Genomic DNA, 15,416 nt, shown 5'->3' with positions numbered 1-15,416 from the left:
GTAGAATACCTTATGCCACCAGACTCGACATTCTACACTAGAAAACCTAGAACTACACCGTCTTCGGTCCAATCTAAGTATAGTATATAAAATCATACATTGCAATGTCCTACCTGTCAATCAATACTTCAGCTTCAACCATAACAACACAAGAGCAGACAATAGATACAAACTCAAGGTTAATTGCACCAAACTTGATTGCAGGAAATACGACTTCAGCAACAGAATGGTCAATGTCTGAAATACTCTACCTGAGTCTGTGGTTTCTTCCCCAAACCCCAAAAACTTTAACCTTAGACTGTCTACTGTTGACCTTACCCCTTTCCTAAGAGGTCTGTAGGGGGTGTGCATAAGCGCACCAACGTGCCTACTGTCCCTGTCCTATTGTTTCTTTTATATATTTTTTATTTCTCTTATATGTATCCATGTATTCATATCTATGTTTTTACTTATACCTATTATCTTGTAAGCAATTGACAAATAAAAATAAATAAATAAATAAAAGATTATCTCGGGACATTGTAACCATAAATATGAGTCAATTGCCAAAGATCTGACTTTTTTCAGTGCTGTTGTAGTATAGTGCTGTACTAATTGAACTGTTGTAAGTCAAGGACTACCTGTAAAGCATGATTTCTTAGTGATGTCTCATGGAACCCCAGTTGAGAAATCTAATTTAAATTCAATTTAATTTCCACATAGTTTAAATAAACTTATTCTTAAATTCATATACCTGACAGAGCCACCATCTCTTTTAATTACCATTACACAAGAAGCTCTGGGCTGTTATCTGGGTATGTTCAAATAAAGGCTAGAAAATTAACCAGGTGTATGGTTGCTTCAAAAGGGATGTGGTGGCTCAATGGCTAAGACACAGCTCATTGATCAGAAGGTCGGCAGTTCAGTCTGAATCCCTAGCATTGCGTAATGGAGTGAGCTCCCATTACTTGTCCCAGCTTCTGCCAACCTAGCAGTTCGAAAGCATGTAAAAAATGCAAGTAGAAAAATAGGGACCACTTTGGTAGGAAGGTAACAGCACTCCTTGCACCTTTGGTGTTTGGTCATGCCGTCCACATGACCGTGGAGACGTCTTCAGACCACGCTGGCTCTTTGGCTTTGTAACAGAGATGAGCACTGCTCCTAGAGCCCGAAACGACTAGCACGTGTGTGCGGGGGAACCTTTACCTTAGATTGCTTGAATTTGGATTGCTGCACCAAACAGAAGGCTGGATTCCAGAGCCTAGTAGTAATAGCTCTTCTAAGTTTTGGAATTCTTTGTTGCAATTTTTATAAGATGCCTTGTAAATCTAGGGAAAGGTAGATTTTAAACTTTCTTAAATAAATAAAAGCTTCCCAATGTTAACATGACTGGAGGAAGAATTCTGAGAGTTGAAGTCCACAATATGAAATAATAATATATTTTTTAAGTAAGTCATTGATTCATATATCAACACTACCCAGAAAAATATGATGTTATGGGGAAGTGAGGCAATTTTTATACAGTATTATTTACCAAAAATATATTTTATTGAAAATATATTTTCTTGTTAGTCTTTTGGAATTCCTCAGCAAGTATAGGCTAAATCCAAACTAGCAAGTGTCACTTTTTTCTGCCCAAATAATTTGTTCACATTTTGAATTTTAATTAGTGGGAGAGGAAAAAAATCATATCATTGTATGCTTCTCGGCTTTTGGTTTACTGTGAAACTAGATCCTAAACCAAGGGTCTTCAAACTTCAACTCCCAGAATTCCCGAGCTAACATGACTGGAGAAAGAATTCTGGGAGTTGAAGTCCACAAGTCTTAAAGCTGTCGTGTTTTAAGACTCTTGCCCTAAATCTTCCTTTAAGCTAGTCTGAACCACAATTAGATTTCTGAAACCTGGTAACTTATATTGGCGCCAGCGTTAAAAACAAACGAACCAAAACATCGCTACGTAAATACTTAATTATAAACGGAGCTTTTCCGGAAAAGCTTTGCATTCTGGGAGGTGTAGTTTGGAGTTAGCCAATCAGAACCGTATAGAGTTGAAGGCCATTAGAACTACAAACCCCAAAATGCATCAGAAAAACTACAATTTTGCGCTTTCAAACGAATCGGGCACAAATTCGTGAGAGCTCTTTGGCTTTGAGGAGGCTGAGGGAGACTTTGCTCGATTTCGTGTCGACAAAGACCGTCACTTTCTTTCTGGGGGTGTCAGTAAAAAAAAAATGGAATAGTGTCCTTTTTCCGATGAGCATCGCCCGGTCGTGCGCTGGTTGTTGAGTTGTGCAGAACTGTGGGAGGCGGAGAATAAGGGGAAGTTGGAAAAGAAGTTGCGCCTAGTTTCTCTCAACCTTTTGTTTTTGTTGGGGGAAAACATGAGTTTCAACACCGAGCCGGAGAAAAAGGCCTTGGAAACGATGCATTATTTTATTGCGGAAAAAAGACAGGTGGACTTCAACTCCCAGAATTCCTCCTCCAGTCATGTTAGCTCAGGAATTCTGGGAGTTAAAGTCCACATGTCTTAAAGCTGTCAAGTTTGAAGCAAATCCTTCTCCCCTCCCCCTCTCCATCAACCCTTCGCACCTTTTCCCAGCCTGGCCGCAGATTCTTCTTTTAATCCAGAGTTTCTCAAACTCGGGTGGACTTCAACTCCTAGTACTGCCACACATACCCCCAACAGCGAGCAGGGCAGGGGCTCAACCCATCTTAAAAGTTTGCCAAGTTGGTCAAACCCTGTTTTTAATTCCACCTGGGTTGAACTCGGTGATTCAGACGCAAGCCTTGTATCAGGGGCTCCTTTGGGTAATTATTAGTATTAGTATTTAATTAATAATAAGAAATAAATAATAATAATAAATAATAATAATATCTGTAACACCATCAAACATCCAGATTTGCCTATCCCAGGTCCTTGGTAAGGACTCAATAGGTAGACAAAAATGCCAAACCCAGTCTCAACATCTGGCTGACTGTACGATTAATAATAATAACAATCATAAAATCATAGTAGTAGTAGTAATAACAATATAGGAGGAGGAGGAAGAAGAGGAGGAGGAGGAAGAAGAGGAGGAGGAGGAAGGGGGAGAAGAAGAAGAAGAAGAAGAAGAAGAAGAAGAAGAAGAAGAAGAAGATGATGATGATGATGATGGAGCTGTCGGATTGCACAACCCCTTTCTTGGGTCCCTGCCTGCCGCGTTTCCAAAGAGCCGCTTCGGGTTGAGCTCTTCTTCACCTAACCCCCACCTCGGCCCCCCGCCCCCGCGAGCAGTGGAACCTGGGAACTGTAGTTCCTGGCTCCTCCCTGCGGTCCATGTGATCTGGCCCAGATTGGCCGCCCCCGGGCTCTCCCCCAAGGGCAGGGACCGGGGCAGGCGGTCGCCCGGGCAGGAAGCGAGGCGGGCGGGCGGATGGCTTTGAGCTGCTGGCGCCCTGCGTGCAGAGCCGCACTGGGAAGGGCGCTGGGAGCCGGCGCGGAGCAAAGCAGGGCCGGATCCGGCCGCTTGTCCAGCCTTAGCCGCGGCTTTGCGACCGCAGCCCCCGGGCTCCATCAGGTGAGCGGAGCCTCCCTTCCCTGCCGAGCGCTGGTGCCTTCGGGGGTGGTTGGTTTTTGTGGGGTTTTTTTGGCCGGTGACCTTTCCAAGGAGAGCCAGCTGGGCAAAAAGGCGCCGGGGCTTTTCCACTTTGGCCTGCCGGGCTTCGTCGCCCTGCAGACGCGCTCGCCTCCAGTCGCTTCTCTGCCGAGCTGGTGGGGGATTCCCTGGCCGGGATTGTAAAGGGGGATTCCCTTTGAAACTCGGGCTCTGTGGCATAGTTGTTCTAGGTTTGGTGACCTCCAAGATTCGCCATTGCACTCACAGGGCCAACGTGGAAAGGACATGGAAATGGTCCGGTTAACTTAGTCCTCGACTTACAGCAGTTCCGTTTAATTACCGTTCTAGTCCTCAATTTACAGCAGTTTCATTTAGTGACCGTTCAAAGTTCTGAAAATATCTGAAACAAAACAGATTGGTGACCATTTTTCCACACTTGCCAGCCTTACAGTAGGAATCCCAAAACTCTCGGTCGTCTGTGTCAAACCAGCAACCGGAAAATAGCTTGACTCCCCCTCCTCTCTGTGGCAGCCCCTCAAATATTGGAAGACTGCTCTCATGTCTCCCCTGGTCCTTCTCTTCCCTAGACTAGCCAAGCCCAGTTCATCCTATGTTTTAGCCTCCGGTCGCCTCAGCATCTTTGTTGCTCTTCTCTGCACTTTTTCTAGAGTTTTTTATACATGTGGTGACCAAAACTGGATGCAGTATTCTAGGTGTGGTCTTACAAAGGCTTTATGTTCCCTGACCTTCCTGTGGCCCTTGCGTCCTCTGCTCACCATCCCACTTGGTGACCTGGTTATAGAGAATAGGAGGCTATTCTTCCCTGTTGACAGCTGAGAAGCACTAAGCCGAAGAAATATTGCTTGCAAGAAAAATAAAAATTATAATTTTTATTCTCATGTCCTCACTCCTTTCTATACTATTACTATACAGATTTCTTGAGTTACTACATAGATCTTTCCAAATGACTTTTTTACAAAGTCTCTTATCTATTGTTATATAATACTTTGAGGTCCCAAACCATATTGTGAGCATAAACATTTCAGTGATGGGCCTGGGTTTCTGGAATAATTTACTGGAGCTTAGCATATGTATCTCATTTCTGACTTTTTTTAAAAATCAAGAACAGCCCACTTATTTGGAGACCTTGTGAAGTGAATTGGTTCCTTGAGAAGCTACTGTTAATAATCAGGGATTCTTTCTACATCAGATTTTTATTGACTGTGCATGAGTTTTTAATGTTAACTTTAAGCAGCATTCTTGATGGCTACCTTGAACATATGATAGAGAATGGTTGAAATGTTTTAATTAAATAAATGATTGGAAATGTTTAACTTGCCTTTGTTTATCTTTCCTTGGAAACATAAATCTTGATCAGGGATCTTCAAACTTGACCGCTTTAAGACTTGTGGACTTCAACTCCCAGAATTCCTCCTCCAGTCATGTTAGCTGGGGAATTCTGGGAGTTGAAGTCCACAAGTCTTAAAGCTGTCAAGTTTGAAGACCCTTGGTCTTGATAAAGTTCTTAAGGCAACTCATACTCACTGTTGTTCTTAAAGCTAACATTGCACCTGATCTAATTCCCTTGAAATTTTGTCCACTGCAGCTGACATCTCCTTCCTTTGGATTCCTCTTTGATATTGATGGAGTGCTTTTACGGGGCCGGTTAGTCATTCCCGCTGCGAAGAAGGCATTCCAGAAGCTAACAAATGTGAAGGGCCACTTCCGTGTGCCAGTTGCATTTGTAACCAATGCAGGGAATTGTTCTCGGGATAGCAAGGCTGAGGAACTGACGGAAGCCCTTGGATTTAAGGTATCGAGGTGACTTATCTTATCAAGTCAATGGCTGACTACAAGAGTGGAGTTCTGAAATTCTAAGAAGATCATTCTCTAAGTCTTGTGTAGGATCTTTGTAAGGAAAAAACTTGTAAGGAAAAAAACTATAGTGTCTGATTGTAAGTTTAGAGCGAAAAACTGATTGCATCAACTTATTTTAGACTACAAGTTTTCCATTCCCTTGCAATTGGCCATTGGTATCTGAAGTTGGTAGGACTTGATCTCAAACTCATAGGCTCAACTAACAGAATCCCACTATAGAATTGGTTTAGCACAGCTAATACTGCATATATTAATTTGATCTAGTGCTGTGATGGCAAACCTATGGCACGCATGCCAGAGGTGGCACGAAGAGCACTCTATTTGGGCACACGAGCTGTGGCCCAGCTCAGCTCCTCCTCACTTGCCTCCCACCAACCAGCTGGTGTTCAGGTCTCTGCTGTTCATGCCCGGGAGGCGGGGCACACATGCGGGGGTCATGCATGCATGTGTGGGAGTTGCGTGTGCATGCACAGGGGTGCACGCGCATGCACAGAGGGGTGGGATGTATGTGAGGGGGTGGGGCATGCACATGTTGCATTTTAAGGATGCGGTGCGTGAGCTTTGGCACTGGGTGCCGAAAAGGTTAGACATCACTGATCTAGTGGTTAAGGTTCCAGGCTAGAATTTGGAGACTGTGAGTTTTAATCCTGCTTTTAGATGAAAGCTGGTGACCTTGGGCCAGTCACACTCTCTCTCTCAGCCCAAGCTATTTTGCTGGGTTGCTATTATGGAGAAAATAGGAAGAGGAAGGTATGTTGGATATGTTTGGATAAGTTATTTGTAAAAGTAACAAAGGTGGGATACAAATAAATAAACAAGCAAATAAATGAATGATAGTCCATTTGTTGGATATTATTCCTATTTATTTTTTATTCATTTATTTGTATCCCTACATTGTTATTTTTAGAATAATAGACTCAAGATGGCAAAGATACCTAATATTACTTCCTCTTCCTATTTTCCCCACAAGAACCCTGTGAGGTGGGTTGAGATGAGAGAGAGTTGACTGGCTTAAAGTCACCCAGATGGCTTTCATGCCCCAGGTGGGACTTGAACTCACAGTCCCCTGGTTTCTAGTCTGGTGCCTTAACCACTAGACCAAACTGTCTCTTTCTTATTTCCAAGCTGATGCATTAATAGTACCCATAGTTACAACCATCTGTTTAGTGACTGAAGTTACACTGAAAAAAGTGACTTATGACTCTTGCAGCATCTCTGTGGTCATATGTTCAAAATTCAAAAGCTTGGCAACTGGCTCATATTTATGACATTGCAGTGTGCTGGGGTCATGTGATCACTTTTTGTGACCTTCTGACAAGCAAAGTCCATGGGGAAATCAGATTAACTTAACAACCATGTTACTAACTTAACAACTTCAATGATCCACTTAACAACTCTGGCAAGAAAGATAATAAAATTGGGCAAAACTCACTTAACCACTCTCTTGTTTAGCAATGAAAAGGACTGCCTGTAGGTACGTTTTTCCCCCTACTCCTACCATAATAACAGGTACATCATTCCAAAATCGCTCCACTTCATAGATTGCTGGGAGAAGAGGAATAATTTATTCAAAGTCCTAAACAAATAACAGTGTAAACCCCAGGTTAGCTTTTGAGGAAGAACGTTTGAAAAGTGGGTTGCCAGGCATAGAAAGGCTTTCTTTCTTGTAACTAAGAAGGAACACATATATAAGGGAAAGACCTATGGTGGGGATGCAAATGTCTACATACAGGAAGAAAGATTACTTGAGATAATCTGGCTCCAAATTGTTCCAAGACTTTAAATGGCAGCATCAACACTTGGCATTGGCCTGGGAAAAAAAATGGCACCCAATAAAGTTGATGAAATTGTGACATTGTATGATCATGTTAGCCAGTCCCGGATTTAGATAAGGATAAGTTTCTGAGTGATCTTTAAATGAAGCTCTTTGTTATGCTAAGTCCCCAAACTTGGCAACTTTAAGACTTGTGTACTTCAACTTCCAGATTTCTCCAGCCAGCATAGCATAGCTGCCTGGAGAATTCTGGGAGCTGAAGTCCACAAGTCTTAAAGTTGCCAAGTTTGGAAACCTCTGTGCTAAGTCAACCAAAAGATAAGCGCAACATGTATATCTAGACCTGACTAGGTGCAGCTATGGTAGCAACTAGAATATTTACCATATAAAAACTTTCCTATTTGTGTATCCATTTATTTACACAAATGTATAAGGATGCTCAATTCTACAGCAGTCCTAGCTTTGAGATGGGTTATCTGTCCTTCAGTGAAAATGTTGGATCTAGGAGTCTTGAAGTTTTGAAGCTGTTTTTTTTTCCAGCCCACTTTAGAACAGGATGGAAATCATCTGGGCATTAACCAGGCAAATTATTTATAATGTCAGTCTTTGGTAAAAAGTTGGTTAGCTACCGTGTCCTTTGTCTTTATTTTTCAGGTATCTCCTGAATGGGTAATCCTTTCCCATAGCCCACTGCGACTTTTCCACCAGCTCCATGACAAGTGTGTGCTCGTGTGTGGACAAGGTCCTGTGGAACAAAATGCCAGGGAGTATCCTTTTCAGTTTCCAAAATTTTTCTCTTCCTTTTCCTCCCATTTCCTTAGCTGTATGTTGAGAAACACTGTTATATAATGGGGTACAACTGCATGTATTTGTTCGGTTTCTATCCTGTTTTCCCTTGGAGAGTTCAGAATAGGAGACATAGAGATTTCCCCTTAATGTTTTTCACACAAAAACAAGTAAGTTGGTGTAGATACAGTGAGAGGAATGGCAACTTAAAGTTAGATCTTACTGGTTCCAGGCCGATACCTGTGCTATTTTGGAATGTTGGATATAGTGAACAGAATAGAATGGAATGGAACAGAATAGAATGGAACAGAACAGAATAGAATTCTTTATTGGCCAAGTGTGATTGGACACACAAGGAATTTGTCTTGGTGCATATGCTCTCAGTGTATGTAAAAGAAAAGATACATTCATCAAGAGTCAAGAATCATAAGGTACGACACTTGATAATAGTCATAGAGTACAATAAGCAATCAAATCATACTAGGAAACAATCAAAATCATTAGGGTACAAGCAACAAGGTTACAGTCATACAGTCACAAGTGGGAGGGGATGGGTGATAAGGAGTGATGAGAAGATTAATAGTAATAATAGTGGAGACTTTGTAAATAGTTGGAGAGTGTTGAGGGAATTATTTGTTTAGCAGAGTGATGGCATTCGGGAAAAAACTGTCCTTGTGTCTAATTGTTCTGGTGTGCAGTGCTCTATAGCATCATTCTGAGGGAAGGAGTTGAAACAGTTTATGTCCAGGATGTGAGGGGTCTCTAAATATTTTCACAGCCCTCTTTTTGACTCGTGCAGTATACAGGTCCTTGATTGAAGGCAGGTTGGTAGCAATTGTTTTTTCAAAGGTTCCGTGTCACTCAATAAGTGATCCCAAGTCAAACACTCTTGTGGCCTCATCCTTTGAATGGACATGAGGAAGAAATAAGATAACAATGTGACAACAATGTGACAACATAGATTTTTTCTCCATGATCATCTGTCCTTGGCTGATCTTTCAGATCTTGGACTCTTTGCCACTGAAAGTTTGGCTAGCCATTTTGCTTTTGGTCATCTTCCCTTCCCTTTCTACATTCTCAGTATTGGAGCCTTCTTCAGAAAACTGGGTCTTATCTAAGGTGGATTATTATATCGCCTTTGTCCCTAATAATGAAACAATTTTCACCAAATTTGTGACTGTTGATGGTAATTGATTAATCTATGCATCACTTCTATGTAATCATCACCATTGAATACACATCAATCCCAAAACAATCCTGAAAGAAATGGCCGTGTATTTCTCCTTCCAAATGGGGTGTTTGGTTTCCAAATAGGACTGCTTGCAAATTGAAAAATGGTGCACAGTTTGCATCAACTGAAAAGTCTTGTCAGTTGAAATTTACAATAAACGGCAACCCAGCAAGAATGATCATACAAGGTATAAACAGAGTTGGGTTGTGGGACATTGGTTACCATTCCAAGCCTTTTAAATGAACTCTGAAATGAAAGAATTTCAGCAGCAATGAGTTCAAAGATACTGAATTAAAACTTTACGGCCATTTTTATCACGGTTTTTATATGAATTACATGGTTGTTAAGCAAATCTGGCTTCCCCAAGTGACTTGGCTTGTCAGAAGCCATCTGGAAAGGTCACAAGTTGCAACCACTTGACCACAAGACGCTGTAACCGTTGTAAATGTGAATGGGTTGCCTAGTGCCTGAATTGCAATCATAAGATTGCATGGATGATGCAATGGTTGTAATTTTGAGGATGGGTCATAAGTCACTTTTTCTGAGGGTGCCTTAACTTCCAGATGTTGTTAAACAAGTGGTTGTAAGTCAAGGATTACCTGTATTTCTGATCATTTTTCTTTGGGGAAAAAAATGCTACTCCTTGACCCTCTGAAATAGCTTGGGATTTCAGCATGTTCTCACCATTGAAGACATTAGGAAAGCATTTCCTTTGTTGGATATGGTTGATCAGAAGCGGAGGCCTAAAGAACTGGCAAGTATTAACTGGGCATAGAAAAGAAGTGTGATGTAGGGGTGAAATATAGAAAAACTTTATGTCCCTACAAAATGTACAACATCATAATAGGTGTAAGGTAGTTTCAATTTCCTTGTTGCCACATAGACAAACGCATTCTGCTCTGAGGATTTTATTATACCTAATTTAAAGCAGTGCTGATAGATAGAACATTATCTGGCTTTAAAAAGTGCTGTTCTCAACTTGGACAAAGTTAGATTTTGCAGGTAACATGCACCCTTATTTGTCCATATTCTGTCAAGCCTGTTGACCACTCAGAAATTAATCGATTGATTGGTTTGATCACAGCCTATAGATATTATAAATTTTAGAGGAAGCCCACATGAAGCCAAGTAATGCCATTCCTTTGTATCTATGATATAAGAAAAGCTCTTAAGAACATCAAGGACAGGATTCTGGAACAGTGAAGTCTCCGCTGATTTGAAGCTAAGTCTTCTGCTACCTTCACTGAGTCATTTCTCTTAGAAAGGAAATCTTTTGTTCAGAAAAAGGAAATATCGGGGAGGAAATTTCTGGGAGGGAAATAAGATCCAGCTGGACCTCTCGTGCTTTATGGACTTAATAACATTTGTTTCTAAATTTGATTATTTTCTCTGGCAATACCTTGGCTCATTTGTTTAAAATTTATTTCTTTTTTTTTATAGCCTCCTCCAACCATTGACTTTCCCACCATAGAAGGTAAATATTGTTGGGCAGTTTTAAGGATACAGTTGAAGGATACAGTTTGCTCTTCTTAGGTCAGACTTAATTTATGGTCTTAGTCAGGCTAAAAATAGCACTAGAAAAATAGAAAAAAGGTTGTGGACAATTTAATGACTAATGTAAAAAATTTAGAAAGTGTGCCATGCAGATATGTTTTGTTTAAAAAGTTGTCTGGCTTTCTCCAACTTTAGGAATAATTCTGTTGGGGGAGCCAGTAAGGTGGGAAACTTGTCTTCAGTTGATTATTGATGTACTCCTGAGCAATGGGAATCCAGGAGTAGAGTTAGCTTCTGCGCCATATCCACATATACCTATCGTTGCTTGCAACATGGACCTCTTATGGATGGCAGAAGCCAAAATGCCAAGGTGAGCGAAATAACTTGTGGGGATGTCATTTTCACTTTCTCCCACTCCTCCAAGTATCATTAGCATTCTTGATAAATCTCTTGCAGAATATGCCATTCCCAGTTAGCTTGCATGAGCTAGAAGCTGTTATCCATTAGACAAGTTATAATTTGGCATTGTTTTAAGAAGGGAGGGTTTTTTGTCTTTATTTTTAATATATCTCAGTCAACAGACCTGCTAGTGCCATTCTATTTGGAAGTCCTGAAAGTAGTGGAACCCACTGAAACGTTGTGTCTCCATTTCACATTTGACTGAGCAACATTAGCAATTTTGTATGATTAATAGTGTTGAAGATTGCTGAGAGACCCAGAAAAACTAACATAATAGTATTTACTAGGCCTCTCCTATTATATCCAGTCTTGAAACATGACTGATGGCCATCAATTCTCTAGTTTCTTGCTTAAGAAAATAAGACTTGCAACAACGTAGTTGCAACTCTTAGAGGGAAAATGTCTTCAAGGTCATACTTGCAAAATCATCATCAGAGAGTGACACTTTCAGATTTCTGTTGAGTTCCTTGATACATGCAGGATATGAAAAAAAAATATTCTTTTTTTTTTCTTCTTGTTCAATATTTATATAAACCTACTGGAAGTAGTCCTCCAGTGACTTGGAGTTTGATGTCTCCAATAGCCAGAATGCTACCCAGTTATGTGTTTGCTTTTCACCTAAATTAAGAAACGTTATTCAGATTATCGGTAGTTTTGGAGTTTATAATGGCTGGGTGATTTCACCATATTGAAGCCGAATCCAGATAAGATGGAGATAGCTTAGTTCTCAAGTCCTGGGAGGTAGAAAGGTAGCCGGCACTTGATAGGTTAGCATTCTTATCTATACCAGAATTGGGTATCTTGGGGGTTCTCTTTCATTCCAGTTAGTCACTAAAAGTGCAAGTGGTCTCAGTGGTAAGAAGAGTTGATGCCTGGCTTATTCTACCTATACCACGATAGCCTAGACGCTTATGATCTGAGTTTCTCTTATTTGTTTGCTGCAATTCATGGCTTGCTTGAAGTCAATCCAGGAGCTACAACTAGTAAGAATGTGGCTGCCTAATTTTTAAGTGGGGCTCTATAATTATGGGACTGAAAGTACTATACTCCTAGCACCTGTGAACTGGCAGGCTCAAATTAAGGGGTTGATGCTTGTTTATAAAGTCAAAGTAGTTTAGAATTCTAGTATTTAAAATATCGGTTTCCTTTATATCGTTCAACTTGTGCAGTCAGATTGCTTGGTGGGCCTTGCTTATGGACATGCAAATAACAGCTCACAGTTTGGTAGCCAGGAGTTGGGATTTTTGAGTAATATCCTCATTATGATGCCTTTATGTCCAGGCATTTATGAGTTAACAAATTGTCGGAAAATTTCTCCTTTTTTTTTGAGAAACCCAACTATTTCTTCTATTTATTAGGGGAGAGTTCTGAGAGAACATTTTTTGTTGTAGTCTAATGGTGACACAGAAAATCACTAACAAGGGTGCAACAGCCAATATTGAATTTTGCAAGAGCAAATATCAGTGACAGGTGAACATCCCAGTGTATGTCATTTGACAAGTAAAAACAAAAACTTCCTGGAGCTTGCCAACAGCTTTGAAGCCATCTCCTAAGCCAGAGGTATCAAAGTCTATTTCATTGTGGGCCGCATCAGGATTGTGTTTGATCTTGGGGGGCCACAGGGGCATGGCCAGCTTGAAGTTACTCATGTTGCAACAGCCTCTTGCAGCCCTCTGCCAATGAAAATGGAGCTCCCCCCCCCGCCCCCCCCGAGGTCCATTTTTCACTGGCAGTGAGCTGCAGGAGCCCACCGGGACTGAAAACAGCTCTGTTTCTATTGGCAGAGGCACTGAGGGCCAGTCATTCGCCATTTCCAGGGTGCCCCACAGGACAGATCTAAGCACCTCATGGGCCCTATCCAGCCCACAGGCCTTGCGTTTGACACCCCTGTTCTAGATAGTGTGATAGAAGTAGTTTGCAGTGGCCTTTTTTAGTTCTTTTCGTCCCAGTTTAGCCAATAGTTCTGGGATTCTTAGGTGATTCTCCATGGGTGTACAAATTAGGCCCAGTGGTGGGATTCAAATAATTTAACAACCGGTTCTCTGCCCTAATGATTTCTTCCAACAACCAGTTCACCAAACTGCTCAGAAAGTTAACAACCCATTCTCTCGAACTGGCTGGAACCCACCACTGATTAGGCCTGATCCTGCCTCCACTCCAGTTGCTGAGGCCAGTGCTTGGACATTGAAATATGGTATATTTAATCCAGAATACATAAAAAGGCAAACTGTTGTACTCCAGTCAGTCAGCATCTATGTTGACTTCCTTTCTCCCTTTCCCACTGTCTTTTCCATTGGCAAGGTTTGGCCATGGCACCTTTCTTGTCTGCTTGGAGAACATCTACAAGAAAATGACCGGGAAAGAACTGAAGTACGAGGCCCTATTAGGCAAGCCCAGCACTGTTACTTACCGCTATGCTGAACACGTGCTCAAGCAGCAGATGGAGAGTTGTGGCTGGTCATTCCCTCTTCGCCAGCTCTATGCTATTGGGTAAGCAGTCCTGCTGTTTTAGCTTGGAAAGAGGAAGGTTTTGCCATAGTGCAAAGAACAGCGAGAAGCATTGTGTTTGCTCATTGTTGGTTTTGGTTTATCAAATTATATGCATCCAGCCATTGTGTAAACCATGGTTTGTGGCTAAGCACAATGCACAACCCGTCAGTATGGGAACCTGCTGCTGAGTTTCTGTTCCTGCTGCTGATCTTGAATGGAGTAAAGCAGTAATATAAGCAGTTTATAAGCAGTAAAGTCATGGTTTGGGTGTGGAGAGTTGTTTCAGGTGGAGGCAAGTCTACTAATTTTTCCCATTGTAAATGTGTCATTGGCTGTACTACTTGGAATTGGGGTGTTTTGGTCACAACACAGCTGGAGGGTACTACGTTGGAGAAGAATGGTTTAATGGTTGGCCAAGATCATATATTAACCACTATTTGTCTCATCCCCACCCTACTATGTTCTTATATCTTGACTCTACTTACAGGGACAATCCAATGGCTGATATTTATGGTGCCAACCTCTACCACCGCTACCTCCAGACTCAGGCTGAAGTCAGTGTAACTGCTATGGCAGCAGAAAGTGAGAAACATCTGGAGACCCAGAGAGACTGCAGTATCTCGGTCAGCTCTGCAAAGAATTGCCATTCTATACTAGTTTGCACCGGGGTCTACAATCCTCATGGGGACATCCCTACTGACCCTGAGGACATCCTGAAGACTCTATCCCATGGGCATCGTGATTTCCATTTTGATCCATCCTTGGTGGAAGCTTCTTATGTTGTGAATGATGTAAATGATGCTGTGGAACTTGTATTTCAGAAAGAGAATTGGAAACAAGGATGACCAACCTGCTACCAGCAGCATCTGATCTGGGGATGCAAGAAAACCTGATCTTTTTCTTGTTTAATTCATGTCAAAATGAAAGAAAATTCTCCCAATTCCTTTTTTTTTTTTTTTTTGGTAGGGATTGTACTAAAGAATTTTTCAAACCCTAAAATTGTCAACCATGTAGTTTAAAATTAATCTTTGCTAATGTTGACTTGGCCACAGAGCTATACGGACTTCTTAATTGAACGGATCACTTGGTGATCCCATAGGATGCACATCTGTGAGATTTTAAAACTCTTTTTTTTTTTTGCCTGAAATACAATCAGCCATTGAATAATCCCACTTTGTGGCTTTGTTTCATCCATTTTATTATTGGGATGGGGAATTCCGTCAAAATACTGTAATCCAGTATCACAAGTGCTGCTAGAGGGAGTCCTTGGTTTACAACAGTGATTGAGACTGGAATTCCATTGCTAAACATATGGTCCCAGCTGTTGTTGTTAAGTGAGGGATCACATGGGTTGTTTAGTGAGGACTTCACATGACTTCTTACTTCCTGCTGGCTTTCCCATTGATTATTTTTTCTTGTGGGAAGCCATTAGGGAAGGTTACAAACCACAATCATGATTCTATTGGTCAGAACCCTGAGGACCTGTCATATATCCCCCTAGTTCAGTGCCATTGCAAGTTTGAATAGTTGCTGACCAGCGGTCATAACCTGATGACCACCTGTACCTCTTTTGGGTTTGCCTTCCCCCCCCCCCCCACCCAATTTAATATGATGCCATATTAAATGTGTATCGTAAGTTTGTTTATAATATACGGGCTGCTTGGAAGCTGTGGAACCTCTTGCCACAGTAGGAACAGGGGTGGGATTCTACCGGTTTGGACCGGTTTGG

At 41.5% G+C, this 15,416-nt stretch overlaps 1 protein-coding gene across 1 annotated transcript; it reads left to right on the top strand.

Moving 5' to 3' along the window:
- Positions 1–3,086: 3,086 nt before the first annotated feature.
- Positions 3,087–14,859, top strand: HDHD5 (haloacid dehalogenase like hydrolase domain containing 5). The gene is made up of 8 exons (XM_026717376.2): positions 3,087–3,536; positions 5,182–5,388; positions 7,882–7,994; positions 9,905–9,998; positions 10,685–10,718; positions 10,934–11,108; positions 13,499–13,687; positions 14,175–14,859. Exons 1-8 carry the CDS (start codon positions 3,393–3,395, stop codon positions 14,530–14,532), a joined length of 1,314 nt encoding a protein of 437 aa, XP_026573161.1. The 5' UTR covers positions 3,087–3,392; the 3' UTR covers positions 14,533–14,859.
- The last annotated feature ends 557 nt before the right edge of the window (positions 14,860–15,416 follow it).

Source organism: Pseudonaja textilis, chromosome 5 (genome assembly GCF_049901715.1).
Source record: "Pseudonaja textilis isolate UNSWEBS1 chromosome 5, rPseTex1.2, whole genome shotgun sequence".
Classification (NCBI taxonomy): Eukaryota; Metazoa; Chordata; class Lepidosauria; order Squamata; family Elapidae; genus Pseudonaja; species Pseudonaja textilis.
The sequence above is the reverse complement of the archived record's forward strand: the minus strand, read 5'-3'. Positions and strand labels throughout refer to the sequence as shown.